Here is a 26,639-nt window from a genome sequence, read left to right as displayed (position 1 = left end):
TTGTCTTTGTTTAGCATACTGATCCTGACCAATGAGCGAGGAAAACCCCCCGATATATTAAAGGATGATGACTGACTGAATCTTTTCTTTCTAGTCCGCTAAATTACTAGTCGGAGCCCTCCTCATGGTATTCGTACCCAGCTTGTCATTAAGTAGTGCTAGTGGAGCCACATTAATCGCATCTGGATCCAAAACCAAGGAATACATTGGCTTCACACTCGCCATCCTCCACTTCCTCGTCCTCTTAACGTACATAATCCTCGCCCTCCGCATAATAGTCCTCTACACATTCTACCGCACCGCAACCTTGGAACGCGCACAACTAGACGCCGTCTCCGAATCAAAACAAATGGAAATCCAGGACATGACACGAGACTATTACAAGCAGCAACGACAAAGTATGTTAGGAGGTGGTAAACTAGATAATGATTCTTTTTTACGACCACCAATACCTGTATCGCCGGTAAAGGAGAACAAGGACAAGTGGAATGATATACAGCAGGATGAATTTAATGCTGAATATGCGTTTCAGCAGGCTAGAAGTCAACGCACTGAGCATAGTTTGAATAGGCCTAGTCATCGTAAACACCGACATCATAAGAGGAAGGGCGGAGAGGTGCTTGATGGACAGGAAATGGATGGTGGTATGCAAGGCGGATTTGATGGTAGAGCTAACGGTGGATTTGATGGGAGAGGTGCTCCTCGTGGACGTCCTCCACGTGAACAGCAGCAGCAACAACAGGAGTTTTTATCAGATGACGCACTGTTTGATAAAGCGTTTGAGATTACCGGGACACTTGGTGGTAGCACTGGTGGTGCATATGCTATGACTGATTTAGGAGGCCCACCAATAATGCCACAACCGCGGGACGGTTATGGAGGACCTGGGCCTAGTAGATTGCCACCGCAACCTCAACCGGTACGGACCACTTTGTGTCTTAATATTTTGTGGTTTGGGAACTGACGTTGTTTTTTAATAGGCGTATATGCAACCACAACCACGTCTACAACCTCCAAACATGTTTGGACCTGGAGGAGGGCCATCAGGACCGCCTCGTAATGCATACCCGAACAACGGTGGTCCGCCACCACCGTTTATGCTGCCTGGTGGAGGAGGTGCGAGGCCTCCACCAGCACAATGGAGATAAGAGACGAACCCAATTGAAAATGTTTTTGAATTGGTTCGAGATACATGTAGAATCTGTAACTGTATACAAAGATTTATAAATCTCATTTTTGCACACACAAAACATCTGGTTCTGGGTCCTGGAGTGCTGGACTTGATGGATGCTCTATCGCCAGTGAATTACAATTGTTACATTGAATGATACGCGATGGAAACGCGAAGGGAAGCCGTTCTGAGTCAGCCTCGTTTTAATTGTTTTGCCTCGTCACATGGGTGGAGTGAAAGCCATCTCTTGTTCTTTGTGCCACTCTCACAAACTTGGCCATCTTGCAACTACAAAAGCTATAAGAAGAACCTATAAAAATGACTGTCACCCAGTCTCCACAATGGCCTGCTAGCTGGGACGAAACTACGAAAGGTAACCGACCGGTAGAGCTTTATCTGCTGCTTTTCTGGTTGAAAAAGCGGCCAATTTAAGCTTTGAGAGACGAGCACCCAGTATATGTTTTCTAACCGATCCTTTTTATGACTTGCTGTAGGTACCTTACAAGCCTTTCAACAGTTCTTGTCTATTCCAGATGCCATCACTATGCGAAACGTGTTGTCGAGTTTGCCTGCAGCTCCACTTCCAGACGATGTTGTAATCACTCAAGTAACTATTCCTCGAATTGCTACTAAATTGGAGGCTAAGGTTGATGGAGATGTTGCTGCTGGTAAAACACATTGCTCTGTTGGACGCATTTTTTTTTGGTTCTAACACCTATACTGCACGTTATTATAGAATGGCAAGAATCCACCACCTTAACGGACGCCACCAAATCATCCGCTCCCGTATGCATCTACTTCCACGGGGGTGGATATATCGTCGGATCCAAAGAAGGAGGGCGCCCAAACACTACGATCTTAGCCCAAAACGGAGTCCGTGTGCTATCCATCAATTACCGTCTGGGTCCTGAAGTCTTGCATCCTGCTGCCATCACTGATGCGTACTCGACGTACAAGTGGGTGTTGAGTCAGGGGGTTAAGGCTGAGAAGGTTGTTGTTTCTGGAGATTCTGCGTGAGTGTGATGCATAGGGATGATGGTTTTTCATTTGTGCAAGGACTGACCTGACGGTTTGTTTTGTAGAGGTGCCGGATTGACGTATGCATTGGCATTGTATTTACGTGATCAAAAGGAAGAAATGCCTGCTGGATTGGCACCTACTACGCCATTTGTTGAATTGAGTTTGAATAGTCCAAGGTACGTAATATACCAGCAACAAAGCACACAATCTATGCAGTTACAAGCTCGATGCTTACGTGGACTCACGTTACTTCAAATTACCTAGTGTCAACCTTGGAGACGAATTCACAGCTTGCATGCTCGTCCACACTGAGAACGCTTACACCCTCAAAGTCATGAGGGACGGATACATAAAAGACACTGATATTGTCAAGACTGATCCATACATTTCGCCATTGTTGGCTACACCCGGTGGATTGCCTCCACAGGTAAGGCGGGACAAAAACACAGGCGTAACTGCAATATTCGTTCCCAAGATTGATTTCTAACACTTGCGCAATCATCACCTAGTACATCACAACCGGAACATGCGACCGTCTCCTCGCCGAAGACCTCGCCCTAACACTCACGCGCTTCAAATCCGAAACAATCATCTTTGAACTATACGATGACATGATCCACGACTTCCAGCTCTTGACCTTCCTACCATCTGCCCAAAAGGCACTCGTACGACAAGCGACCTTCATGAAGGATGTAACCACTGCTGGTAAAAAATTAAGTGGCAGCTTGACTCATTTTGGACCTGATGGTGAAAAGAAGGGAGATTTGAGCGAAGCGGATTTGAAGAGCAGGTTGAAGGATTTGGTAAAAAGGTGGAAGGCTGTTGAGCCAAAGGCAGAGGGGTTGGCGATCTATGAGAAGGCTTCTGCTTAAAGGTTGGATGTAGGAGGTGTGTTTTTGGTGGTCATGACGAACCTCAAGAGTATATCTCATCATAAGTAGTTAACGCAATAAAAAGGATCATATTATAACTCTTACTTCTCTTGAACTGTTCTCCTTTCTTTGGGGGTAACTTCTACTTGGAAGGATAATCCAATATGTTATTGGTACACAAGAAAGCTATGGAGGATTGTTTCAATAATGACATCGCTTTGAGCAAACAGCTCCTTGTTTAGGCTAGCACTTCAGAAACTAGTCTCTCTTGCATTATACAAAGCTTCGTGACTTGGTTTCGAGGGTCGTAGGTGTTGAAGCCAGAATGTCTCGTTCACTGGCAATTGATTTTCGAGTAGGTAAATTCGTCAGACATGTGTCTGGAGTTGGCTCTTTAAAAGAGTCGGGTACTGCTCTCACTTGGTGTCGTTGAGTTTGGGAGAAAAGAAACTTTTGTCTTTAGTAATCTGATCTCGTACCCGAAGATAATCCGCCAACCATAGTACCGAATCTGTCCAATCTCGTGTAATTGGTTGCGACCTGTGGATGCCAATTCTGTTTTTTTACATTGTAGAATTCTGAGGCTGTCCGTTGCGGAGTGCGATGCCGATGCCACCACAAGACAAAAATATGTCACTCGACGTTTACATACGTTCCCATAACAGTCCTTTGACTCTTACCTAACGACTCTTGCAATCCCAAAGCAATAGTCTCCAGATTCGATACTTCCTCTTGACAAGTGGTCAGCTTCAATCTTCACGAGCAAATGTTCCCTTCCCTGAGCTTATAGTACAGGGCACTGCATGATCAACACCAACACCACCACTAGATTGCATTTCATATTCAAATAGCAACATTTGGAAACCAGTAGTTTAGCTCAGTCTCGTGATGTATGTAATTATATTCAATGTTCAAAAATCCATTCTAAACACCAGCCAATTCCGTTTGTAGCACTGAAAGGAACTAAAAGTAATTGCATTGTCAGTTCATCTTTGACCACTAAATCAGTTTTGGCTCCGTCAACATCTTACCTCACGCATCTGCTTATCCGTCTTATCCTTTTCAGCTTCTATATGTCCCTTCCACGTTAAAGCTTCAACTTTCTGTTGTTTCACCTTCCCACGCAGTGAAGACACTTTGGCATCAAGACCAGCAATACGATCCCTCAATGTCGTGTTTTCTCGTTCTAGAGCTTCTATTCGGCCTTCGAAAGCACCCTTTTCGAGTGCTCTTGATCCCTAATTTGAGTTGGATTTTTAGCCATCCAATCGAGTTTTTCAGAAGCAAAAAACAAAAACCGAACATAGCAACAACTCAATGAACTACTTACTCTCTGACGATCCAAATTAGTTTCATACGACGATCGTTCCTTTTCCAATTGATCTGAAATATGCGATACTTCGGATTGAGCAGCTTGTAAACTTGATTCAAGTGATGTGAGTCGTACCCTAAATCGACGACTTATTGAGCAAAAGTACAAAAAAGGGAATTTCCTTATGTTGTATGCTCAATTACCTCGCAGACACCTCTCCACGTTTCAATGCTTCAGACTCAGCCATCAAATCAGCAATAGTCGACTCCAGTTCCTTGACATGTAAAACAAGCGCTGATGTCTCTGCACAAAGTCGTTCCTTTTCAGTCGCGGTGACTTGCAATTGCTTGGTGGTTTCTTCCAAAGTGACTGAAGTGTCTCGAATTTCTTTCTTGAGCTTGGATATTTCCTAGTATTGGAAAAAAAATCGATACAAATTAGCTTACAAAAAACAGGATCTCTTCATACTCAATTGCTTACGTTGCTTGAATCACGCAGATGCTCAGCATCTTTAGCTTCAACATCCAGCAGTCGAGTCTTGAGTGAAAGTATTGTCCGTTCAACGTCAGCCTTTTCACCTTCCACTTTGGCTAGCTTGGCCCATTCTTCTTCTCTTGCTGACCGAACATTTGCGAGACCTTGTGCTTCCATTGCTGATAGTCTTGATTTCAGGTCTGCGACGGTTTCTTGAAGAACTTTGCTTCCACTATAATATGAGAGACAGTAGTGTGGTTAGTGATACACATGGTGACAAATTCCATTCTACTGGATGTTGATGTAGCAACATACCTTTTTTGCTCTGATAGTTTGATCTTCAACACACCAATCTCTTTTTCAAGACCTTGTCGTTCTTTCACTACTGACATTTTCAAATCACTTGTTTCAATTCTAAAAAATGATAATAAAAGAATGTCAATGTCAAGCGCGAAGAAAACAATGCCAAACTGTTGCTATGAAATATTCTTAGATCTTAAGTATCAACTCACGCATTCTGATGCAATATCTCATCAATACGACTCTTGGCCTTATCCAACTCCTTGTTGAGCGCCGCATTCTCATACACAAGTGTCTCTTGCAGTTTCACACAGTTTCGTAATTCGGTTTCGAGGGTCGTGGATTTTGAAGCCATAATGTCTCGTTCACTCGCAATTGTCTTGGAATGGGTTATTTCATCCGACAATTTTCGGGCGTTGACGCGTTCTTGGGAGTCGAGTGTTGTTCTTGCTTGATCCCGTTGAGCTCTGAAAAATCAAGGTCAAAAGGAGTAAAAAAAGGTCAATACGGAAAGGCGACTTCATACAAGATTCAACTGCTGTACCTGACTTGGTCAATCTCTTGTAATTGGTTGCGAACCGTGGATATCAGTTCCGTGTTTTCACGTTGTAAGATTCTGAGTTTGTCCGTGTTGAGTGCCGATGCTGTAAAATGACAACAAGATCAGAGCTCAAAATTGAATATATACTATTTGACAACAGTGGTCTGGCTCCTACCTAATGATTCTTGCAATCCTAAAACTTTACTTTCCAAGTTCGAAATTTCCTCTTGGTGAGAGGCATTCAATTCTCGTACTATGGTGCTGGTCTCCGTTTTCTACAACCAATAAAGGACAGGGTTGGCCCATGCATCAATTTTGGAAAGTCAACTTTGGCTTCTTACAATGTGCTCCGTTTCAGTCTTCATGAGCTCGTGTTCTCTCCTTAGCTTATGGTACAGGTCCCTAAATCGATCCGTTTCCTTCCATACAGAAATTATTAGCCTCCGAACTACGAACTAGGGGCAAAATAGGTGTACCCGACACGCCTAATACCTCCGCAAGAGATTTCCATTTCCTCTTGTGTACATCTTCAAGCTCTTCGGCCATCTTTAGTCTCATGACTTCTAATTGTCTGCAATAGTTGAAATTCAAACGCAATGTGAGCAATTGTTCCAAGCGAAGGGCTCGATTTTTTCGGCCTGGAACGTACTTTGGTTGAGGTATCTGTCTCTTGAGTTCTTCCACTTCACGAACTTTGGCATCATACTGTATTTGTAGTTGTGACACAGTATCTGTAGATTGTTGCTCTATTATGCCCTAGAGATCCGAAACGAAGTGTAAGTTCACCACCCCAACAGAACCTCGCAAATCATTTCAGTAAGGATCCGAGATCACCACCACCATAGCATCCATCACACGCCAAGTACCTTTTCTCTAGCTATATTATCTAATTCAGACGCAGTTTCCGCATGCTTCTCCTGCAATCGTGTATGCGCGCCTTTCAACTAGTTTTCGAATTGATGTCAGTTGTAAATTCCATGATCTCATATCAAAAACAAGCCAGATCAATAAGTTAGAGCGTTACATACATGTTCGAAATTATCTCTATACACATCGTTCTCCCGTTTCAGAGTCTCTGCAAGTGATAATGCAGTTTTTAGCTTTTCTAAAAGGGAATCTCTACCAGGAAGTCTAGGAAGATCGGCCAGAGTAGATAGATCCGCGGCTGCCATGGTACTTGTAGCGCGTTCTGACGCGTGTAGTGCTCTATGCAGGTAACTGAAGTCAAGTGTGAGCTTCAACTTGCAACTTGGCTTCTTAGATCGCGACTTGCAACTGAAAGTTAGACTCAGTAGTGTCCACGGTGACTTGAAGCTGTCCAATCTCCCCAAATTTTAACGCGTGTTTTCGTCGTGTTCTGACGGGTTAATAGCTTGCATGGTGTCAAACTCTAAAAATAATTGTCTCAGACTAGACCTGAATTGTCAACATTCGCATCCTTTTACGTGACTTGCGTTAGGCTTGTGTATTAAACGCGTTCTCGAGGTCCCTTTTCTTTGGTTGACCGCGGTTGAATGGAACTTCACACTCGTTTAATCATTCGCAGCATTTGAAACATCATGATGCCAGCGATTGCATTCAATCCCAGTCATATTCCATATGGGGAAAGGAAAGAGATGCCGTCTATGATGATCCAGGAGCCTATTCAGCTCATGCCCACTCCAAGTGACCGCCAAGGTACATGTATTTCATAGACTGCGTCGACATTAATGTGACAAGAGTCAAAACTTCAGACTTTTTCTCAGTTGTTTACAAGATGAATATATATTGAAACTGCTCTTATCTACACTAGAATACACGGTATATGACATGCAAGCAATCCTCCAACAGCAGCAAAGATACATTGAGCACATGTCAAACATGCACAGACTCAACACACTCCCATCCAACGGAATGATCATGACCCAGTATCCAGAACCAGTCTTCCATCATCAATATCACCAATATCCACCACTACCACCACTGCCATCATTCCAATCGGTTATGGATGAGGCACATCGAGACCACCACCTACATCACCAACATCGACCAGTCACTCCACCTCCTGCTTCTCCATATGTCACTTCGGCTCTACCTGCTACTGCTGATGATCATGACACCACTGCCAACGAGACCCGTGCTCGATCACACGCAGAGGATACGTAAGTCTGATGATATCATGACACATGCCTGCGGCAACGATGACCTGTCTTGTTTTTGATTACACACTAACATAACAGTGCGTCTTAGATCCACCAATGATGGCAACAACATCTACGTTGGGAAACTATCCTTAAGAACTAGTGATAAAACACTGCGGGAAGTGTTTGGCCAATATGGTAAAATCGTTGAATGTGAAATCATTCATAATCCTCGTACCGGAGTGAGTCCTATTTGATCCAATTCTATAGTATGTCAATCACTTACCTTTTTGCATTCATAGGAATCACGTCAGTTCGGATTTGTAAAGTTTGCTCGACTGGCAGAAGCCGATGATGCCATCCACGGATTACGAGGTACCAAGATTGATGGTCGACATGTGGTTATCGAGTATGCCCGACGAGCTCAAGAACACTCTCGTACTCCGGGCATATATATGGGAGATGAGGAAATTGTGAGAGCAGGTAAGAAAAGTGACAGGTCATCATACCGTCTCGCAAGATTGTATGCTTTTGTTTTGGCTATCACTTCTCAACACCTCTAACCAAAACACCAACTCACTAGTCTTCAAAACTCCAGGTCGCCCCCTAGACGGAAAAGGTCACAAATCATACATCACAACCTCATCCTCGACCTCATCATCATACCATAATACAGCAGCACAATACTATGATACCCTCTCTCCACGAAAACGTGACAACTACCGTCCAAACAGTGACCGACACTATGATCCCGACTATGACAACAGACAACGCCCGTCACGACAACTCTACTCGGACGACGAATCAAACTATACCATCCGAAGACCATATTACCAACACCGGTATTTTGCAGATAATACCACAGACAATGATACCAAGGCAGCCAAACGACGTCGCTCCACATCACGAAGTAGTAGTAGATACGATACATCGGCATCATCATCCGGATATGTTAGAAGCAGGTCTCGTTCACCGTATCGTCGCTAAGGACCTTTATAACATGCAATAGACATAAAAACGGAAGTGGATCTATCTTGCTTGGCTTCGTTCTATATCTGAAAATGTAAGTTTGTTTTTAAAAAGCACATATAAAACCTGCGCACACACAGTAACTTTGGTGGGACCTCAAAGCTGGTGGTGTAACGGAAGAGTATAAATAAGTTGTGATTTGCTGTGTAAGTAAAATTTATATAGAAACCCTCAAGCAACATTCAATTTGTGTTTTGTCCAACCGCAAAACGTCTATTCTGAATAACACAGTTCCAAGTTTGGAAGAGCAGGTTCAGAGGGTAGTTTGGGTGCGCTAATAGCCCATATTATCAGCTATGTATCGTGAGTGGAACTTGAGGTGTTTGGCTTTCCCTTCCAGATCCCAACCAACCAGAGCAGGTAGGACGTCCCGTTCACTATAGAAGCGAGCGTCTTCCAGCTAATGGCTGATGATGAAGAGACCCTTTTTGGTTCTTTGAAGATAATTGATAGGTAGAGAGAAAAAAGTCCTCCAAAACGCAAGCATGTATCGAAACAAATCTCGGCCTTCTTCTACAGTATTCACAAACTTCAGTAGTAGATTCAGTAATGAGTCCCAATCATAAGGAATGGCACCAAAAAATGCAGCGCTAGTCATGCTTGAGACACCTAACAGCATGACGGTGGTCTCTTACCCAAGGTTACGACAAACGGCACCAAACACGTCGTATAGCCTCTTCTTGTACCTCTTGCCTCCCTACTCTCGATAAGTCCAAAAGATCTTGTTTGGCAGAAAGGTACAGCAAAAAAAGCACGCAGTACCATCGAATACCTCAAGAGATTCCTTCAACGAATCCTGCTACTCATGAATAATCAAGACCCGAAAGAGGGGCTCGCCTTCCAAAGGATACATTTCTCTCCGCCCTTGGATGTCACGCATGAGACTACAACTGGATCTATGCTAGACAAAAAAAAGCGATTCAGCGTAATCTCATAGGTTAACTTTATCTCTGTTCAACAATAGTACCTTTGAAATTGTGCCTTCAGACTGCCCTCGTTTTGGCATTTACCATTGTATCCTGATTCTTGGTTCCGCAACTGCGGCAATATGGGAAGAAAAACATCGTGATTGAATATGATCGATAACTATTGCGTATTCAATTCAAGGATCACAGTACGAGGTACGGCCATGAGCAACAATAGCAGGCTCTTCTTTAATCAAGCCAGATCCAACTGGACAAGCATCTGAGAACTCGTTATCCCAATTCTCCCATCACCAGAAAGAAATATATGAGACGCACAAAAGATCCATCCGAGAGAGTGTCATGATAAGCACATTTGACAAGATTCTCAAAGGGTGTTACATCCATAGCGCAAGAGACACTATCCCATATTCCTCGCTCGCATGTGTATAACTACCTAGTTGAAAAGAAATGTCGGGGGGTGTTGACGTTCCAGTGTGGCAATGCCCTTTTATCTGCTGACACGTACTTTGCTATTCCAGCGAGTTGCAGCGCGAAAGGCCAACCAACTATAGCAGCGCCACAGGGGGAAGAGTTAGCTGTTTTTGAAGAAGAAGTTGGTAGAATCTGAAAACTTTTCATGCTTGATGACATTTGTAGCGAAAAAAAAATCATCCCACTGTATTCGTGTATAATTATTTGAAACCTCCAAATGACACATTGCATGCGCTTGAAAGACCCTAATCTCTATTTTTTGTAATCCAAAAGAAACAAAATCACAGTTTCGAAGCAGTAGCAGAAGGAAGTTTGAATTCACCAGTTGCCCATGCCTTCATCAAGTTATGTGCTATGGCGAAGTCTTGTGGAGCCATGAACTTCATGCTTGGTTTTGCTCCTTTGGGACCCAATCCAAGTGCGATTAGGACGTCTTGTTTGCTGAAGAAGCGAGCGTCTGCCAGCTAATGTTACGAGATATGATTTGGTTATTTGAGATGCGAAGGACAAAAAATCGGGGTAGTTCTATGAATGGATACCTCCTTGTCCAGCAGTTCGATATCCTCAGTGAGAGCTTCAGTCATACATCCAATCATGAGAGAATTTGGGAATGGCTGATGTGATTTGCAAAAAAGCCGTGTTAGTAATTCGACCCAAGCATCCAATAAACGCGCCGTTCACCCACCCAAGGTTGAGACGAATGATACCAAACACGTCCAGCCTTGATCCCAGTTTCTTCCAATACTTCTCGCCTCACTGCTTCCTATTCAGTCCAAGAGTCTTTGCTTCAGACGACATGCAAAAAACCCCCAAAACAAACTAGCTCCATTACCTCAAGAGATTCACCACCTTCAATGAAACCTGCCACACACGAGTAAAAGATACCCGGGAAACGTGCACCCCTTCCTAACAGACATTTCTCCCCATCTTTGGATATCACACATGAGATTACGACGGGGTCCGTCCTAACGAGCAACGAAGGACGACCATTCAATAATAGGGCTTCAAACACTGTTTGACACATCCGTCATACCTTGGATATTGGAAGTTCTGAACACCCTTCAAACAGCCCTTATTCTGGCATTTACGTTTGTATCCTGATTCCTCACTGTCTGTAATTGTACCACAGCTAGGACAGAATGGCTAAAAAACGATACATAAGAGATATTGGACAGCCAAGCATTCATTCACGACTCACATTACGTAAATTCCAATCCAGCATTGCTCTGCCATGAGCAACAATAGCAGCTTCCTCCTTTGCTAGTCTAAATCCAGTTGGACGAGCGTCTGAGAACTCGTATCCCAATTCTCCCATAACTGGGAGTAAAAAACCTGTCAGACACAAAAGCCGAAAGAAAAGACAAACCACAACGCCACGATACGCACATTTAACGAGATCCGCAAAGGGCGTTACATCCAGGGCCCAATACGCACGATCCGCATCTTCTTCATCAATACCCAAAAATACGAGCGTAACACCCTTCTTTTCTTCATCTGATCCAATAGCAGGCAGGAATTGCTTGATATCTTCCCACCCAATCCAAGCAATGTCTGTTCGTTGCCCTTTGGTGTCACGGAATAATGGATTAAGACTCTCGAATACCAGGTATCGTGTTCGTGGGTCCTGACGGGCCTTGTTTAGCATTACAGTGTCGTCTCGGATGTATGACTGTGTGGTTAAGACGGATGTCAGTGATACTCATTGTTTGTCGTCTGGGGCACTTTTTTGCTGGGTATACATACTTTACGATTCAATCGACTTCCAGCGAAAAAGTTAACCAACTGTGGCGGCGCTACTGGAGCAGCTCCTCCTGCTGATGAACTCTTGGTAACAGCTTTTACAGGTGCAGCTTTAACGGGGGCTTTTGGTGGTGGAGGTGGTTTGCTAGCAGCAGCAGCTTTCTTGGGTGTTGCTACAGCAGACAGTGATGGTAATCCCTTGCCTGCAGGCGCTGCAGCAGCTGGTTTGGATGGTGCTTCACTTGGATTGAAACCCAGTGATTTTGAGAGTGGTTCAAATCCCCATTCGAATGCTAGTGCACCGGGAGTGCGTCCTTGGTCGTCTTTCAAGTCTGTTTGGGCGCCTTGTTGGATTAGGTAGTTTACGAATTCGAGTTTTCCGTAACGGGCTAAACGAAGTTTGCCAGTCGGTCAGCTTTATTTGCTGTACCCAAACACGTCGTCTCAGCTCAAAATACGATTCTCCTACCTGCGAAATGAAGAGCAGTCCATTTCCTATCGTTCTAATGCACAAAAACAGAGTCAATCTATTGTTGACACACAATACATCGTGATTTTTGTAATGACGTCAAAAAACAGACCTGAGAGTTGATGTAGGACTTTAAGATTGCAGGTGATTGTAACCTGTCATCTCCTGCAATAGCTGATTTGAGACCAGCTAGATCGCCCACGGCTAGGAAATATGGTCGAAGCGTGGAAAACAGTAAGCGACTGATTAACAGTTTAACAAATAGTATTAGGACGAGCTAGAACACGTACCAGCGTAATCGAATATACTCATGAATGCAACTCTCTTAATATCAGCCTCTACCAACAAACAATTTGCGTCTCAATTCTTCTTGTTTGCGACTTTGCAACACACAAAAAACAGTCTAAACAATTTGGAAGGGATTTTAATAGTCGATCGCCGGTGGAAATAGGAGACAATATCATTCAAAATCACTCGATCCTCACATAGGACGTCTCTCAACACGTCCCTCAAACCACACAATTATGGCCTCAAACGAAAATGTAAAAGTGACGATTCGAGTTCGTCCATTCTCAGAAAAGGAGAAATTAGCTGGCCATAAGCGCATTGTCGATCTAGATGGACGGGCTGGAAGCGTCACCCTACGCAATCCAAATGGAGGATCTGTTGGTGGTGAAGATGGCGCCGATTGCAAGACATTTTCATTCGATGCTGCTTTTGGTGAAGATTCAAAGCAGGTATTTTCAAAGATGGAATTTGTGTAGACATTTCATGTTTTTATTCACACACTTTATGTTAGGCGGACGTGTATGATCAGACGGCCAAATTCATTGTGGATGAGGTGTTGAAGGGGTTTAATGGAACTGTTTTCGCATATGGTACTATATAGATACCATATACTTGTCTTGGATCCGATAGCAATTGCTGACTCCCATCTCAAACCCATAGGACAAACGGGCACAGGCAAAACATTCAGCATGCAAGGTGTTCGCGACGTACCAGCCCTCCGAGGCATAATCCCATCCACATTCAACCACATCTTCAACCACATATCCCAAGACTCAACTAGCAAACGCTACCTAGTCCGCTGCTCCTACATTGAAATCTACAATGAAGACATCCGGGACCTCCTCGTAAAACCACCTCCAGGCAAAAAACCAACAGCTCTAGAGCTGAAAGAGCACCCCGACACTGGCGTATATGTAAAAGATCTGTCATCATTCGTCGTCAAGAGTGTGGAAGAAATGGATAAACTTATTGATGTGGGAAACTCGGCTAGAGCAGTTGCTGCGACGCTTATGAATGCAGAGTCCTCGAGATCGCATTCGATTTTCACAATTACTGTCGAGTCTTCTGAAGAGGTGGAATTGTCAAATGGGACTAAAGAGGATCGATTTGTGGCGGGTAAATTGCATCTGGTGGATTTGGCTGGGTCTGAGAGACAGAGCAAGACGGGGGCTACGGGTGATCGATTGAAGGAAGCTACAAGGATCAATTTGAGTTTGTCTGCGCTGGGGAATTGTATATCTGCTCTTGTTGATGGCAAGAGTACACATATACCGTATCGTGATTCCAAACTTACCCGTGAGTATTCGTTGATGTTAGGCGGAGTTCATTTTTTGTTGTTGATTCCACAGTCTAACACAAAATAATCTCGTTAGGCCTGCTGCAAGACTCGCTTGGAGGCAATGCAAAGTTCGTATAGAACACATCTCTATCCTCGTTTCACTCTCATAAATGCTAAAAAACACCCCCGCCTCGTCCCGTTAGAACCTTAATGATTGCAACCCTGTCACCAGCATCCTACAACTATGAGGAAACCCTTTCGACACTACGCTATGCCAACCGTGCCAAAAACATTAAAAACAAGCCTAAAATCAACGAAGACCCGAAAGACGCCATGCTTCGTGAATACCAAGAAGAGATCAAGAGACTACGTGAACAGCTGGAACGTAAGCAACGTACCAGTGGTGGTACTACGTCTCCTGAGACGCGTTCAAGGTCATTGAAGGCAGTGTCAAGTGGGACGCTGGACGATGAAGGTGATGAATCAGAATCCGATGGATCTGAGAATGGCGATCATCAGGAAACCAGCAAGGGTGGTCACAAACAAGCAAATAATCCACTAAGCAGCATGGATCCCGCCACAATCCTCAAACTTCAAGCCCAAGTTGAATCCGAACGACAAGCACTTCTGACATCCAAATCCCACGTGCACGCCGAAAAGCAACGCCTGCTCCTCGAACTTGAATCACGAGCCACGGAGTTAAGCAAGGAGAGAACCGAACGTGAGAATCTCGCCGCCAAACTCTCCTCCATGGAAGGTCAACTCCTTGTTGGTGGTGTCTCGATCGTCGACCGTGTATCAGCCCAGCAGCTCGAATTGGAGGCCGCAAGTAAACGCATCGAGCAGCAAGAACGTGCCGAGCGTGAAATCCGTGACAAGCTTGAATCAAAACAGGAGGCTACATTACAACTTGAAGAGCACTACAACACGTTACAGGATGAAGTCGATACCAAGACCAAGAAACTCAAGAAACTATGGGCGAGACTCGAAGCCACGAGACGCGAGGTATCTGATTTGCAAGACGAGTTCCGAAATGAGCGGGAGGGACTACTTGAAACCATCCGGGAATTATCTCGAGAGTTGTCACTCAAGCAAACAGTCGCGACGAGTTTCTTGCCACCTGATGAAATCAGTAAAGTCGAATCACGGGCAAGCTATAATGATGAGAGTGATGAGTGGATCCTTTGCACGAATGCTGAATTGAATCTTGCCAATCGGGTCGAGAGGCCGCTTGCACATCCCATTCTCAAAAGGCCTGTGTGTGGATTTGCGAAAACGAGGATGGCGGCTGGTGATCCTAATCCACGATGGAGACCTGATAATTTGTTGACGCTTGGGTTAGATGATATACAACAGCAGCAACGTAGTGCAGCAAGCAGTGCCGAATACCTGAACGACAAATCAACAGCAGGGTCAGATTTAGATGTCGGTGAACTGTATAGAGATATATCACGAGCGAGCAGTGGGACGCTGTTATCTACTAGCAGATTGAAACTTGGTGGTGGTGGAACGGGTTCTGCATTGGGAAGTGAAGATTTTGAATTCTCAGGGTCGGATGATTTGACTAGTAATGGTGGTACGTCGCCTACAAAGACAATGAATGTGGATGCAAGGTTGCCGCCAAGTAGAGGAGAGGTGCTGAGGAGTGGACTGCCAAGCAAACGAAGAACATAAATATAGGCCCAGTAATTTATAAAAGACCTCTTATATTATCCCAACTCGAACTTTACGTACAGTGCGTGTGCATGTGTGTTTACAGATTATTAAGATTACTTTATATATTACATTACTTGGTTGTCTCAGTTTGTGTAAAGCGAGTCAGCTATGTACTGTATTACGACCAAAAAAAGGAGTCCGTCATGGTCACATTAGTATTAAATTAGCTCAATCATCATCCTCGTCAATTTCGTCTTCGTCTTCAACTTGAATACTATCATTGTCATTCCCCTGCAATCGTTGCTTTGCAGCATCACCATTCGAATGTTTAAAGACAGCATTGACGACAGCATTTTTATGGTTTCGTCCACTAAACCATGCCGGAGTTGGATTTATTTGCACCATAGGCTGTTGTTTTTCATCATCCATGGATCGTGTGTGTAAGACTTCTTTATGTGATGAAGTAGATAGCCATCCAAATGTCTTTTTCGACCGTGCTTCTTCCGGAGCAGCTACAGAGGCGAGTGGTTTACCAGGAGGAGGACCTTCGGTTTTTTGGTAGAGCCACGTGGGCATTATGTTTAGACCATGGTTTTCGGGAATTACACGGGAACTTGATGCTTGTCCGTTTTGAGCTCCTTGTGTGCTGATTGAGCGCGTGTGTTCACCTATTCGAGAGCGAGGAAAAGTCGGGGGTTAGTAGCTGTTGCGATACAGTCCTCGAACCACCGATTCCTTTTGCTTACTCTTGAGAACAGACTGCCACAACGACGGAGCCTCCGAAACCGCACTGGTAGGAGCAACAGTCCTCTCACTGGCACGTCGCAGCAAAGCATCTCTCGAAAGGGACATTGAAAGGTCTAGTCTGTCATGAGTAGATTCCAATGTCGCTTGTACCTGGGCGGCAGCGAAGCTCGGAGTATGATGGTGTCTGGCGTCGCCCTTGACTGCCAAGCGTCTGACGAGACCAAAAAAGAGTCCATTAAAAGACCTTCAACTGTAGGAGGACAATCACTGCTACCTTAATTTCACAGAGTACTGGAAGAGCAAAGCGACACCAAGCACTATAGTCAGGAACCCTGCAACAATACTGATTGCATTCAGCGCTGATCCAACTGGGAATCCTTGATACAGGATGGCTGACGAAACCATGGTTGCAGTTGAGAACGAGACATAATATACGGGTGTCTAATTTTAAAAGTGTTGAGGTTCAATTTGAGACTTTCGAGTAGAATTTCTTTTGTGTGTGCATGACATACCACAACCGCCGCTGTAAATTGGCCCAATGCTCGATTTAGGAAATGGACTTGCATCACAGCAGTCACCGCTACGAAAACGAGTAATGGATAAAATCCCCATATTTTGAGTTGATTATCATCTTGCCAGTGTGATACACTATACACTGTCGATGATCCAACCCCTGTGTTTTAAAGAAAAGAAGTTTGTTGAGTGTTGGACGCCAAAAAAAGCACATCTCTGTGATGATCCAATTTCCTGCTGAAACAGGCAAGCACATTACCTTGAGCAGCAAGCACCAAGAACGATCCAACTATAGAGCAAACTGATATATACACCATCGGTTGTCGATGACCCCACCTTGGTCCAGCATAAAGTATTAATACCACCAGTCCAACAAAACAAATTGAACCATAAGCGATGAATATCGGATGAAAGACCAGAGTAAAAAATTCAGCTAGTGTGCTGGTTGTTGTTGTTGCTGGGGCATGCAAGACTATGATGATGGCACCTAGGACACATTGTGCACAACCAACTTTTCCAGAAAAGTTGAGTTTTTCTTTAAGAAAGACATTGGATAGGACGGCGCTAGGTAACGAGATGTGGATTAGTAAGGGTGAGGAATAGGAGAGGAATGAAAGTGTTTTGTCGTTGGGGGCTGTATGAATCAAACGAAAGCTGTGTTGTCGAATTTGTTTTCAAGATACCTCACGACGACACTAAGAGCACCCAAAGGTGTAACCAAAATTGCTGGCACGAAAGCTGTATGATGAATATTGTGAGATCAGAAAAGAACGAGCAAAAAAGAAACACTGTATCCAGGAATCAAGATCAACCGATAAGACGACAACGAGAGTATACCATAAGCCAAGAAATTAGACAATTCACCCAAAACCACTAGAGAATAAACCGATTTCGTCTCGTTAGTCCCAAACATGTCCATTCCTTGTCTTCAAATCCCACAACAAGATGATTTACTCAAAAGCATTCCAATCCACCAGGTAGCATTCTGTAGATAGGCATGTTCCTTTGATTTGTGGGTGCTTCCAGAATCAGATCTCCTCTCTCTGGCTTTTGTATCTATCAATCCCTATATACACCAAGACACACATTTTAGTTTGACAATATTTGATTATATCCAGATATAGAGAGTTTACCTTCTTTTGAAAGATAAGGGACGTCCCGATAAAGAATCCAGATGCTAGTGCCAGTGATATGCCAGCAGCCTTCTCCCAATCCATGGCCTAGCTATTGGTGTGGTTGATTCCCAAGTAAACGGGAACAGTCCAAAACGATTCGCACGAAATAGAGACCAAATGGAGACGAACGACGTGTTGGAGACTACAATACGGCTGGATTTATAGAAGATCTACTGATGAGCACCAAGAACTGCAGCACGCCCGTGACTGCTTCGCTGGAGACTTCACTACAGCGCAGGTTTTTGGTGAAATGAATTCTTCAGTTTGCAACGACCCGGACGGAGAGCCTATTTGTATCCCATTCCTGGTTGTACTTTGAGCCTAGAAGTTCCTTCACTTTAAGAAACAAGAGTGTTTGCATGTCTATCCCCATCTTCATTTTCCAAGAAATAATATGGCCAATATGGCTGGATCCTCCCATCTTTTGCTACGCGGACTGGTCTTCAAGACGACCAGAGTTAATGGCAGGGACCACGATGAGCCTTTTCAGGCTCACCTCTACAGTATCTGTGATGGTATACTTTTACGCACAGGTCATGGAGCTAATCAAGACGACGAAGCAGAGAAAGCAGGAGGTCCTGTTAGCATTCAACAAGCTATACCAGAAAGGCGAAGCTTTCCAGACACACTCAAAAGAACCCTCCACCGCTGGCTCCATAAAGAGCCACGAAGAGCCAGAAGTCGCAATGTGCAAGAAGTGCTTCCCCATTTACAAGCGTCACGTTTGTAAATTTTGTCTAATTCCCTCCATTGTTAGAAACTTTGCGCTATTGACGCTCGTATCAATCGTATTAAATGCTCTTGTAACGGTCTGGACGCTATAGGAACGGAAAACTGGTCAAAAGATGAAAGCTGAGTAGCACTTTTACTGCTTTTACAATGAGCAGCTCAATCCTATTCGACTGTATGTACAAACTCTCAAGCTTGAAAGTGCTTTGTTGACTTACACTGCAACTCAACTAGGTTCGCTTATTATGTACATGGATCGTCCAATACGCTCCGAGATTTTGTCGTAGTTTGGACGAATGGCACACGCCAAGACAGAGAATTTAGAAATCCCAAACCGCTCATCTTTCGTGGCGACACGTGCATTAGCATGGGGAGTCCGTCATAGTGGGTTTAGTACTTGAGAAGGGGGATCTTGCCGGACAAAGTAATTTGAGGGTTGCATGATGAGAGGCGAGACGAGGCAACACGACTAACTCGGATATGAATATTTTTGCTACTCCATATCAGGTGCACTTTCGTTGTTGGTGCACTGTGACATTTTTCGATAGATATTGTGTGTCTAATATTATTATCCTTACGAAAAAGAGGTGCTGCTTTTTGGTGTAGATTATTGCTCTAACTCGCTTTAATATACCTTTTTTGCATCATTAAAAAAAACCTTTGTGTTGGGATATGACTGGAAATTCGAACTCCCGCCTCTTCCCTGCCAACAAATTTCACCCTAGGAGAGAATTGATTACTAAACATTGAAGTTGGCAAGGAAGGGGTCCAGTGCTACCACTGCGGAGTGCGTGACCCTCCCGTCTCTAACAGCACTAACAGTACAATCCCGCAGGTGAGACTTGTTCACTGGAGCAGCATCGTCTGCACACCATCGCGACTCCCAATGAAAACTGAAATGTCGAATTGCGTATCAGTACTAGTGGGAGGAGTCACTTGAAGAAAAAACTTGCAAACAAAACATGCAATTCTATTATTATGTAATGTATATGTACACTTGACAACATGCAACACATACATCCGACAGCTGCTTTTTTAAATCACGATTGAGCACTCTCAAATACATCATCCTCATCCATCTCATCACCCTCCTCCTCGTCATCATCATTTTCGGTTTGCTGCTGATCCGTTACAGCCAATGTGCGAATCCGAACCTTATCTGAATGCAGCAAGCTTGCAAAATCCTTGTGCACGGACAATGATACGACATCAAACCTGTCTATAGAGTATGGAGATTCCAAATTTATAGGTATCGGTGGAATACCAGAGCTCGTCAGGATTGATGGAGAGTGAGATACGAGGCCGGATGCAGATACTGGTCGATATGGTAGATCAGTGTAGGATGGGAACATGTATAGGCGTTGTTGGCCTGTTTGCAAAAAAATGGTTGTAAATGAATGGTGTATTTGTCGTAATATTGAGTAATTGGGCGACTGAGCATGTTCTCACCATCTGTCTTGCTGAAAATGACCAGTCCGTCGTCATCATACAATTGCAAGTCCTGCACTTCACATGGGGTCGAGTTTTGGCTGTCACTCAAGAGAAGTCGAACAGCTTCGCCAGACCATTTAACACTACTAGGGGATTCATATCCAGATACAAAACCTTTTGGTGGTTTGCGTAGTTGGGCATTGAATCGTACAATCCATACTGATATAAAACAACGTGAGCGGTTGAGATTTAAAATGCCGAAAAATTGATTGGATACTTTGTGATTTATCTCTAAATGTAGGATCTTGAAACGCGAGATACTGAACCATTCCATTCTAAGATAGAGGCTAATATCAGTCCAACAAACAAAAACGGTGACACAAACTATGAATAGAGGCTTACCGGTCCATTCACAAGCCTCATAGACAACTGAATCTTCTGAGTAGCATCCATATCTGTAATCACTTTAGCAAATCCAGCCAACCTAACATTAGAACCCATAAAAGCAGCCGGCACATCAAATATAGTATTACACACGGATCTCAATTCAGACATGATGGTGATCAAAGAAGCTTTAGCTGTCTCAGACTCTAAATCATAAAAGAAACCAGCTGATTCGTTTGTAGTGGTGGCAGTTGCATCGGTAATTGTGACGTCTGGAGATGTTGGAGAGGTAAAGAAACTACCCAATATATCATGTTGGAAGGATGTGCTTAGGTATTTGGCGATACGTTTAGTATCCCATTGTGCTGATTCTTCTTGTGATTCGGCGGGCTGCACCACAGCTGTGAATTTATAAATTGATGTTAGCGCAAAAAAGAGATTATGTTCTCAAAGAACGCAAATCCAACACTTTCCATTCCTCAACCATCCTCCAAACTGTGTAAAGTTCTTCATGTCGTCTTGCAGCACTGTCATAAGTCGATCTAGAGCTGCCATCAAATGCCCAGCACGTTTCAAGCAAAACTGGACTTGAGACATGTTCAATCCAATTTGTTGATGTTGCTCTTCACTAATGAGGCTTCAGTCAATAATTGTTCTGGGAAGATACTATCAACAATGACTCGACCATGAAGCAGATAGTTATGGAATAATGACTCACAACCGACTTAGACCATATAACTCGGTGAGGAACAGTAGCAATCGTTGTGCACCAGGTCGAAGATTAATGATTATGAGCTTCTTCATAGCCAAATATGCTGTTTCGACAGTGTTTTCCCATTTGGTCAAGACCTGTCAAAGAAAGTGGGATAAGAAGCACAGAAAACCCATGTACGTTTCGGCCTACAGCTGACTTACTCGCTCTCCCAAATCATGTTGTAAGTATTGACGGATAGCTCCAGATCTATGGCCTACCCACAACATGGTCATCATTTCATCATATGGTGTGGATCCAGCTAAAAGAAATTGGCCATGGCGATGAACGACAGAAAATGAGCGAATCGACGCCGACTAAGGACGTACTGCCATAATCAGATAATATTCTAACGAACGTCCTGATATGCTGTTCTCTCAAACTATTCACATTATCATATTCAGCATCCAATAGTTTGACTGCATCGTCCAAGTAATTCAACAAGACATTGGCTTGTGTGGACCTAAATGCCAATGCACAAACTTCATTTTTACGGAAGTGAAGTAGATTCGTGTCGATTGTAGCAATATAAAAGTCGTGAGAGGGTTCTTTGGATGATGTGGGTGCCTTCTTAGATGATCGAGTTGGGGTTGCTAGTGGTGATCCAGGTCCATCTGATAGTGACGCTGAGTGGGCTGTTATAGCCAATGAGAGGATCGTCAAGTCTGGCGTTAGAGATGCGCCGATGATGCATGTGTCCTACGTTCAGAAGGAATTGGGCTTGTGTTTTTTTGTGGTGGGTTTAGTTTGGCATCGTACCTTTAGATGCAGTTTTTGAAAAGACAAGAGCGAAGTTGTTCCAAGATGAAAAGCTCCATCCACACTAAACGGCGGAGACAAAGGCACATGAGACACGCAAAAAACCCCGTGATTGTGTGGAATCATACTTGAGTGAAAATCTGCCTTGATCATCACCCACCACCAACACATGCATTGATTCTGCCTTCAGCTCATCTCGTCCAATCTGCGGGACCATAGCTCCAGGACGTGGAAGAGCAGACAAGCTGGGAAGGTAGTCTGTATATGGTCGAGACGAGTCTTGCCACACGTCCTTCAAATACAGAACGTGATTGTAAGCAACTAGCATATGAATATGACATGTCTCTAAACAGCATTTTACTTGAGTTTTCTGGTTGATCTTGACATCATCTACCCAGTACAGCGTGGTGATTCGTGGCGATGTAAAACTCGATGCAGGTGCCGATTGTTGAATGACGTGTACGAGCTCTGACGTTTCCACATCGTGAATATAGACCTTTCCAAGCGATGTTCCAATAGCCAACATTGTCGCTAAATGATTGATCTGCGTCAGCTTACAATCAAAATAAACCACATCGAATGTTGGAGCACTTTCAGACATACCATCAGGTTTCCAAGCGAGAGCAGTTATTTGAGCCTGATCAAATTTCGAATTCTTTAAATTCCATACTCGCTTCCAAGACATTCTGGATATAAACACGTCGCCAGCAGTTGATGCACCAGCAAACAAATCACGTTTCTTTGCCCAGCAAATCCATTGAAGAGTATCCGGCCATCGCTTCTCCTCGTGCCTCTCAAATGTACGCTGAGTCGTCATGCCTTCCTCTTGCTAAAACTACAACATCACCATAATCAGCCTGTATGTTTTGATGATGAACTCTGCCGGACATTTTGGGGGCGAACTTATGCCTGATGATATTATTATGACGATATTACGTGATTTACGCGTAAACTATCAGGTTTTACGTGCTTTGAAGCTAATACTGACATTTCACTGCTGAATGGACTAGACAACATTAAATACTTAATCGATTTGGGTGAAGAGAGACTTGTTGTGGTTACGAGAAAGCTGCTTGGCATTAAGGTACGTATTCCTGGTCCTTATAGCTCATTGTTTAGTCCTTAGAACTGTAGAAATATTGTATGGAACGAAGACTTGAAACAGTTGTAACTGCAATTCATCGACTTGCGAATTGTACAATTGACACCTTACTCTAATATAGAAAACCGTTCATACCTTACTAATATCTAAAATGGACTCTATAAACTCAAATCCGTCCGAAAACTTTGGCACAATGCAGTACCGGTCCTCTGCAAAGTCATCATCGGGCTTCCTCCCAACCTCGCTTGTCGATATGTTTGCCGTCCCTGCTCTTCCGCTCGAAGATCTATTTCGTCCTTTAAACATTGACGAAATTGCTGTTGCTGCAAGTAGAGAGCCCATGTCTCATCATTCGCGGTTTACTGCTGACCAGGACGATGATGATTTGTTGAACGACGAGTATGGGGTAATGTTGACACAGCAGAATAGTGCCAGGAAGCCCGCGGAAGAGAAGGGAAAGTCAAAGCATAATAGTGTCAAAGGTCGCAAGACATCATCGCCATCGCGACGGAAGCGGATTTCAAACAAATCTGTTAGACCGGCGGCTGTTGTTGACGAGTATGTAGATATTGAAATAGCAAAGTTTGTGTGCCATTCAATTGAACACCGTATATTCACTGTAGGGACTCAACTCCGAGACCGAAAGGAATAACAAGTAAAGCTCCTCCGCAAAGTAAAACACCTCCACAGCAACCGATTGCACTCGACCTCTTCCAACAAAACTATAACACCGTTGATCGACGACACCTGGACGATCTGATATCGGGATTCACCGCTCAAGCTGTCCCTATGGATGCACCCGTATCGCCCACTCAACAACAACAAAAACCCGTCACAGTACATGAAAACTTTGATTCCATTCGCATAAAGCCCGGACAGAAACGAATCACTTCCACGTCGTCAAATCTATATCCAGCTGACATTGATGATTTAGAGGATTTCGCTGCTGATCAAGCCGGTAGAGAAATCTTGTATGAAACTAACGAGCAAAATGAGGACGATATTGTAGATGACCAGCCGCAGCCTCAGAATGAAGAGTTGATGGTTGATACGTCTACGGTCGCTGGGTCATCGGCATCGCAATCAGAGTCGCCTACCAAGAAGGGTACCATAAGACTCATCAGAAACTTGAATGGCAAGGGTGAGTATTGCGTTTTTTCCTGCAGCTTTCTGCATGGCGGTCTTTGACACACCTGCGGACTGACTTCTAGCGCATTTTTAGCGCTCTCTGCCTTAATGTCCAAAATCGGAACGACCTCTGGCATGGTCTTTAATGAACAAACCAAACAATGGGAAGGTGGACGTGCTTCTCCATTCGAGATATCTGACTCCGAGTCTTCAAATGATAAAGCGAGCGGTGAAAAGAACAAACAGCTTGATTCTAACGCCTCGATTGACGAAGAATCTTTTGCTGACAAGAAGCCGGTAGCAAGTATCGCAGTTGGCCCAGATACGAGTCGTGATGATCAACTACGTGATGCAGGAGTCTCGGCGTCTATTGAAACTATGGATGCTACCACATCTCCCTTCTTGGCTGAAATGCTCTTGCATGAAGAAATGTCCAAAGCACAAGAAGAGGAAGACATGGGTGCTAATGAAGGGGATCGCGCAATAACGGGATATGACTCGTTTTTGAATCATGAAGAACAGGACATGTCACCCGATCAATCAAGTAGTAGAATGGAATCTCTTACGAATAGAGTGGATGCCCTGTATGAAGCGCAAGGTTGGGCTGATCGATCGTCGAGGCATTGGCAGAGCTCATCTATGAATTCTCGAGGCTCTGATGCAGCTATAGAATACTCGAATGGTGAATATATTGTGCCTAGGGGTAATTTAGATGGATTTGGAGAGGCTATAGCTTCACTGGCTAATCTAGGTGAGTGTCTAGTCGAGCCAGAAAGTAGCGCAAAATCAGCAGTTATGCCCAAATTTATATCATTTTTAGAGAATTCTCTCATCATACCCTTCGAATACGACGAGATGCCACCACGATATCCTTCCATGCCTTCAGCATCCAGTCAACCCCACAGGACACTATCACGAATACGAGTCAGTGACACATCTACTAATCGTGCAGAAATCCTTCCGTTGCTCATGAATATGACTGAACGAGTTCGCCAATCGGATTGGATGTCTTTGCAGCGACTTGATCTGAGGTATCAACAAGTGACTAGTACGAAAGGATTGGGCGTGCTTATGCCAAACTTGGAAGAATTGGATGTGTATGTGTGGCTGTTGCTCATTGCTGGATTGGTTGGGAGTTGACTGGTTTTGATTTTTGATTAGGACATCAAACGATGTTACTGAATTGATTGATTTGCCTGATACGTTGCGTATACTTCGAGCCGCCGACAATAGGTATTAAGCCAAGGTTCCATGTGTTTTTTTTTTGCCTCATACAATGAGCAATAACACCCGAAATCACGATTGTAGGATACCTCATACTACGAAATTCATTTCTTGTGCTGCATTAGAAGTGTTGGATTTGAGTCGCAACAATCTTGAGAAAATTCCAGGTATGAGAAAAGATGGAAAAAAACCGCCTCAAATCGAATCGTATCGATTCATCCCTCACCACTAGATCTGACGAACATGCTGAGTCTCCAAACATTGAGAGCACATGGAAACGGCATCACCTCATGTTCAGCATTACGATCAGCCGTGAATCTCAAGACGCTTGATTTGTCTGATAATGAGCTGACGAACGTTGATGGTCTACAATGGATTAATGGCCTTGAAACAGTTCTATTACGTGGCAATCGTATAACAGGGACTAGTGAGACTGTCCGGATTTTGAAGGGGTTGAAGAGGTTGCAGCTCATTGATCTGAGGTACAGTGCGGTGTTGCACCGTTTTTTGTTATCATCATCCCTCAACACCATCTTTTGCACAAAAGGGACAATCCAATGACTGCCACATTCTACACGACACAAGACTCTACTCGTTTCAGTCATGTGGATCGACGAAGCAGTATGTCGTCGCAAGAAGCACAAGAACGTGAACGCGACATTATCTTTGTATCTACCATGTCAGACACAGAGTATGTGCGCCGTCTCTTGTATCGTAGTACGCTGATTTACAGCCTACGCAAGTCGTTGAGACATTTGGATGGTTGTTTTGTGGATGATGAGGATCGGACGTCTGCCAGGTAAATGTTGTGTGGCAATGAGATGATGAACAAGTTTTATTGATGAAGGACCGCGAAAAAAGTGTTGTTGAATCGCTGATGATAATGGTTTTCTTTGATTTAGGACGTGTTTGAAACGTCTTCGCGAAATCACCAAGTTTGGGAGAAGAACCTAGTTGTAGACATTGTTTGATTTGATATGGACAATGGGACAACATAACAAATAACAAGATAAATAAATAGAGTCTGT

General features: G+C 43.9%; 7 protein-coding genes across 7 annotated transcripts; 3 read left to right on the top strand and 4 right to left on the bottom strand.

The window, feature by feature from the left end:
- Positions 1–1,489: 1,489 nt before the first annotated feature.
- On the top strand, positions 1,490–3,063 carry SmJEL517_g00437 (uncharacterized protein; the record flags this gene model as incomplete). The annotated part of the gene is made up of 6 exons (XM_031166366.1): positions 1,490–1,544; positions 1,666–1,839; positions 1,908–2,184; positions 2,254–2,367; positions 2,456–2,618; positions 2,701–3,063. 6 exons carry the CDS (start codon positions 1,490–1,492, stop codon positions 3,061–3,063), a joined length of 1,146 nt encoding a protein of 381 aa, XP_031027570.1.
- Positions 3,064–3,987: 924 nt separating this feature from the next.
- On the bottom strand, positions 3,988–6,862 carry SmJEL517_g00436 (uncharacterized protein; the record flags this gene model as incomplete). Its single annotated transcript, XM_031166365.1, has 14 exons — positions 3,988–4,026; positions 4,095–4,301; positions 4,394–4,511; positions 4,579–4,784; positions 4,856–5,081; positions 5,165–5,263; positions 5,362–5,616; positions 5,694–5,793; positions 5,866–5,965; positions 6,032–6,109; positions 6,183–6,261; positions 6,340–6,446; positions 6,557–6,634; positions 6,719–6,862. 14 exons carry the CDS (start codon positions 6,860–6,862, stop codon positions 3,988–3,990), a joined length of 1,836 nt encoding a protein of 611 aa, XP_031027569.1.
- Positions 6,863–10,517: 3,655 nt separating this feature from the next.
- NPY1 (NAD+ diphosphatase) lies at positions 10,518–12,757 on the bottom strand (the record flags this gene model as incomplete). Its single annotated transcript, XM_031166364.1, has 11 exons — positions 10,518–10,700; positions 10,776–10,850; positions 10,922–10,999; positions 11,069–11,201; positions 11,270–11,379; positions 11,435–11,553; positions 11,623–11,905; positions 11,980–12,365; positions 12,446–12,479; positions 12,558–12,649; positions 12,736–12,757. The coding sequence occupies 11 exons, from the start codon at positions 12,755–12,757 to the stop codon at positions 10,518–10,520; spliced, it is 1,515 nt and encodes a 504-aa protein (XP_031027572.1).
- A 212-nt stretch (positions 12,758–12,969) lies between these two features.
- SmJEL517_g00434 (uncharacterized protein) lies at positions 12,970–15,686 on the top strand (the record flags this gene model as incomplete). The annotated part of the gene is made up of 5 exons (XM_031166363.1): positions 12,970–13,182; positions 13,245–13,323; positions 13,394–14,029; positions 14,107–14,140; positions 14,216–15,686. 5 exons carry the CDS (start codon positions 12,970–12,972, stop codon positions 15,684–15,686), a joined length of 2,433 nt encoding a protein of 810 aa, XP_031027571.1.
- A 210-nt stretch (positions 15,687–15,896) lies between these two features.
- On the bottom strand, positions 15,897–18,145 carry SmJEL517_g00433 (uncharacterized protein; the record flags this gene model as incomplete). Its single annotated transcript, XM_031166362.1, has 9 exons — positions 15,897–16,336; positions 16,415–16,626; positions 16,690–16,856; positions 16,928–17,088; positions 17,188–17,492; positions 17,612–17,666; positions 17,766–17,801; positions 17,883–17,994; positions 18,062–18,145. 9 exons carry the CDS (start codon positions 18,143–18,145, stop codon positions 15,897–15,899), a joined length of 1,572 nt encoding a protein of 523 aa, XP_031027533.1.
- Positions 18,146–19,872: 1,727 nt separating this feature from the next.
- SmJEL517_g00432 (uncharacterized protein) lies at positions 19,873–22,974 on the bottom strand (the record flags this gene model as incomplete). The annotated part of the gene is made up of 12 exons (XM_031166361.1): positions 19,873–20,201; positions 20,282–20,482; positions 20,541–20,598; positions 20,666–21,048; positions 21,115–21,275; positions 21,366–21,496; positions 21,563–21,660; positions 21,728–22,097; positions 22,158–22,221; positions 22,286–22,449; positions 22,519–22,688; positions 22,761–22,974. The coding sequence occupies 12 exons, from the start codon at positions 22,972–22,974 to the stop codon at positions 19,873–19,875; spliced, it is 2,343 nt and encodes a 780-aa protein (XP_031027567.1).
- Positions 22,975–23,410: 436 nt separating this feature from the next.
- Positions 23,411–26,414, top strand: SmJEL517_g00431 (uncharacterized protein; the record flags this gene model as incomplete). Its single annotated transcript, XM_031166360.1, has 8 exons — positions 23,411–23,817; positions 23,883–24,400; positions 24,482–25,138; positions 25,208–25,484; positions 25,549–25,620; positions 25,696–25,778; positions 25,844–26,093; positions 26,159–26,414. 8 exons carry the CDS (start codon positions 23,411–23,413, stop codon positions 26,412–26,414), a joined length of 2,520 nt encoding a protein of 839 aa, XP_031027568.1.
- Between the last annotated feature and the right edge of the window lie 225 nt (positions 26,415–26,639).

Source organism: Synchytrium microbalum, assembly GCF_006535985.1.
Source record: "Synchytrium microbalum strain JEL517 chromosome Unknown SmJEL517_scf0002, whole genome shotgun sequence".
Taxonomy (NCBI): domain Eukaryota; kingdom Fungi; phylum Chytridiomycota; class Chytridiomycetes; order Synchytriales; family Synchytriaceae; genus Synchytrium; species Synchytrium microbalum.
Note: the sequence above shows the minus strand (reverse complement) of the source record. Positions and strands in the feature narration are given on the sequence as shown.